This window comes from Asparagus officinalis, chromosome 2 (genome assembly GCF_001876935.1).
Source record: "Asparagus officinalis chromosome 2, Aspof.V1, whole genome shotgun sequence".
Taxonomy (NCBI): domain Eukaryota; kingdom Viridiplantae; phylum Streptophyta; class Magnoliopsida; order Asparagales; family Asparagaceae; genus Asparagus; species Asparagus officinalis.
Window position 1 is genome coordinate 77,984,215 of NC_033795.1, and position 3,663 is coordinate 77,987,877.

The 3,663-nt window shown below is 40.8% G+C and overlaps 1 protein-coding gene across 1 annotated transcript in view; it reads left to right on the plus strand.

The window, feature by feature from the left end:
* The window catches only part of LOC109831365 (protein MIZU-KUSSEI 1-like), a 5,889-nt gene extending 3,996 nt beyond the window's left edge, over positions 1 to 1,893 (plus strand). The window contains exon 2 of the mRNA XM_020398695.1: positions 1,118 to 1,893. Within this exon, the coding sequence (XP_020254284.1) occupies positions 1,118 to 1,665 (548 nt within the window). The 3' untranslated portion in view covers positions 1,666 to 1,893. The remainder of the gene's footprint in view (positions 1 to 1,117) is intronic.

The following is a 3,663-nucleotide window of genomic DNA, read 5'->3' on the forward strand; positions in this document are numbered from 1 at the left end:
TTTGGCTGGTTACATGCAGTCAACAACTACTACCCTCTTACAAAATTCCTACCACTAGCATCCTGATGAATAAACCAAGCTAATTCATGGGAGGCAACATCCTTAAAGCACAAGCCTCTTTCCTCATGAATGAATTGCTCTAGTAACCATCCAACATGCACACTTATTTCCTTCTCGAAGAGTACGAATCACTCGCACATTAGTTAATGATAAAAGAAGTTTGCTAGTACCCTCAACGAACAAGAATCAATCATGCTTTCGCTAAGCATTTCTTGCTTCAAGCGGACCCTTGTAATTCCCACAAAGTTTTTGACTTTCGGAAGAGTTGACGAAATAGTCCTACAGAACAAGGGTTGACATCAAGAAGTCAAACACTTTAAAAATACGAAAAACATACGTCCCACTAACGTGCCTCCCATTACCAGACCAAACTGGGGCCGATAATCTCCTTCCCAGAATTAGGCATAAACATAAACCAACCAGGTATATTACCTTAATTAAAACAGGCTGAACACGCGCCGTTGACCGTTTCCTCACAAACCTTAAAACCCCAAATTTAGAAAACTAATTCAACCTAATCCATTACCAAAACTAAAACTGAAAAAAAAAAACCAAAGCTTCTCACACTCCTCTAACAACGACGAAATTTGCGAGCAAAGCAAATCAAAAGCTTTAAAAACAAAAGAACACCTGAAACCAACGTGCAAGCCACAACTCCCCTCTCCCCTCTTCAAAAACCACCCCCTCTTGCCCCCTAACAACGTAACATTCTCCGTTCCGTCCTCCCCTTAAGATTCTCAGACTAACCCTCTACCAACGTGATTGTCCAATTGTATGCAGGTGTTCTCAAACTAATTAACCCTAACCGTATATAACATGAAACAGCCTCCAGCCGCCAGCGCCTACGTGTCGCGCGCCACAACATTTGGCGACGACGACGGAACCAAACCTAACCCTATCGTCCGCAACCGAAGCGGGATCCCCGAGACCTCCCCGGATCCCGCCGGTCACCCTCGAGGCCTCCAAGGAAGAAACACGGGCAGAAGACGAAGGTGATGCGGGTGTGTACCGCTCCGTCCTCCGCTCCTGCCCCAATCTTCACCACCCCGGCGTGCAGTTTCAACGGAACGTCCCCGGATTGAGCGGGAGCGGGAGCGACGGGGCCGACAATCCACGGGGCCCGCCGATGACCGCCACCTCTACCTCTATGGCCACCGCAAGGCCCGGATCACCGTCGCCGTCCAAGAAAACCCCAGGAGCGTCCCCGTCCTTATCCTCGAGCTCGGTATCCCTACCGCTACGTTTATGCAGGACATGGGCTCCGGGCTGTTGAGAATAGCCCTGGAGTGTGAGAAGAAGCCTGATAAGAGCAAGCTCATAGATGAACCGTTATGGACCGCCTTTGCTAACGGGAAAAAGATTGGATACGCGAGCAAGAGGGAAGCTAGTAGTATCGACCTCAAAATCATGCAAATGCTTCATGCAGTTTCAATGGGCGCCGGAGTACTCCCTGCCGATATGACGGACCCGAATGACGGTGAGCTCACCTACATGCGGGCCCACTTTGATAGGGTGATCAACAGTAAAGATTCAGAGACATTCTACATGCTCAATCCGGATGGTAATAGTGGACCAGAACTCAGCATGTTTTTCATCAGGATATAGTACAGAGATATTTGCCCACACAAATAAAACAGAGTGCTTGTAACGTTCATCTTCGTAAGACAAAGGAGGAGAGAGTAAGGTTGTTATGATCATTACATCTAGAGGCCGAGGCCGACGGTTCGTCGGAGACCAGCAGTGTATTGCTTCTCCAAGTCCATCTCGAACTTCCGCATCTTCTCGGCATCCATCTCATCGGGTTTGCGCTCTTGAACAACTTCGCCTTTCATACCCTACAATTGGCCATAGGTACCAAGGCAACCTCAGACTCTGAAGTGTTAATAAAGGGTTGAGACATTGAGATTGTAGTGACAAATTTGTATTTCACAAGAACAAGAAGGAATAGTATACTTTCAATTGAGTTTCATTTCTTTTGCTCTACTCTTTTGATCAATTGACGTGAAATGTTAAAAAAGCAACTGAAATTTACCATCAGTTTGTTGAATTTCTCTTGCCGCTCTCGGTCTACAAATAGCTGTAATTCCTAGCGATTGCCCGACTATTGCCATTAAAAAACGAAGATGAGAAGACAGCATTGTAAGGGACATGATGATGATCATATAATTTATGAAGCATATTCGCCTTACAGTTTGAGAATTGAATTAAAAGCAAACTCATGATGTGATAGCAGTGAAATGCGTAAACTTACCTCTTCAGCAGAAGTGTGCTTTTTATTACCCCAGAGCAGCTTCTTCTTCTGGTCTGTAGACAAGTAGCTACTACCACCCACAAGGTTCCTATTCACTGCAGCGAAAATTAACTTTTCTAATCAGATTATTAACAAAAAGGATTGCAGGAAAATTTAAAAAAAAATTGAAATGACAAGTTTGGGAGATAAACATTCAGTCATGATTTGCAAGAGATGTTATTTCAGGCTAATGTTCTCGCTAAGGCTTTGAAAATTTCTAGCACCATAAAAAGATGAGATACATCCAAGGGCTAAATCTCAAACAACATAGAACGCATTCCCCAGACTTCCTAACAGGAAAAGAGGGCAACTTCAATCCTTCTTCTGTGACTAAAAAGTTTCAGTAGGAAAATAAACTCCGAACATTCTGAACTCTTGTGTAGAATTTTTTTTCATGTAAATAAACCTTGTAAATTCCTACAACATTAGTGGTAATCTATGCAGATGATTAGTTTGAAAAGTACCAAGATGATCAAAAGAAATCCATTTAAAAACTTCAAATCTATATTGTATCACTAAAAAAAATTATAGTGCAATAGGTAACCTGTGTCATATGGGACACAGATGCACCAAAATGGACACAACATACCAACATGCAGCAAATTCCCAAAAAAATACAACACGGCACACGTGAATCACACGTTTTCAAGATGACATGGCGTCACAATAGTAGTGCCCACGTTATGTAGGGTAAAACCATAATGTCTAGAGGAAACTAGATTAAAATGAGAAAAAATATAAGTTTCATGTAATCAGTTCTTTCAAATGTGCAAACATGAAAAAGAAGAGGCAAAATATCAGGATATAACCGAGGAGCTACATATATGATTGGAGGGGACCCCATAAGATTTGTACATTCACATGCACATGTAGTGATATACATACTGACTTTCTTAAAAATCCCCCAAAACCAATTTATGTTCTCTGCTTTTATTAAGGCCCCCAATCAATTTCCAATTTATGCTCTTGTTTCTAATTATGAACAATTTCTTACATAAAAGCTCATCTATTTTCTAGATTTATTTATTTTTATTTCATTTCTACAATTATGGAGTTCATCTTTATACCTATTTTTGTGTTTGAAGAGTATAGTTGATGAAGAATTAAAATGGTGTTCCTAAGTAAAAAATTAAAATTTACTTGATTTAATAGAATGTTTAATATGCCCCTATGACTTTTTTGTATTTTTCTTTCCTTTATTGTTTTATGTATGTGACTTTTGTATTTGGATTCTGTTGTGAATATCTTTGAACCCAAAAAAAAGGGTTTGGAGTTGGTTTTTTATTTATTTATGAAATAAATAAAATGACATT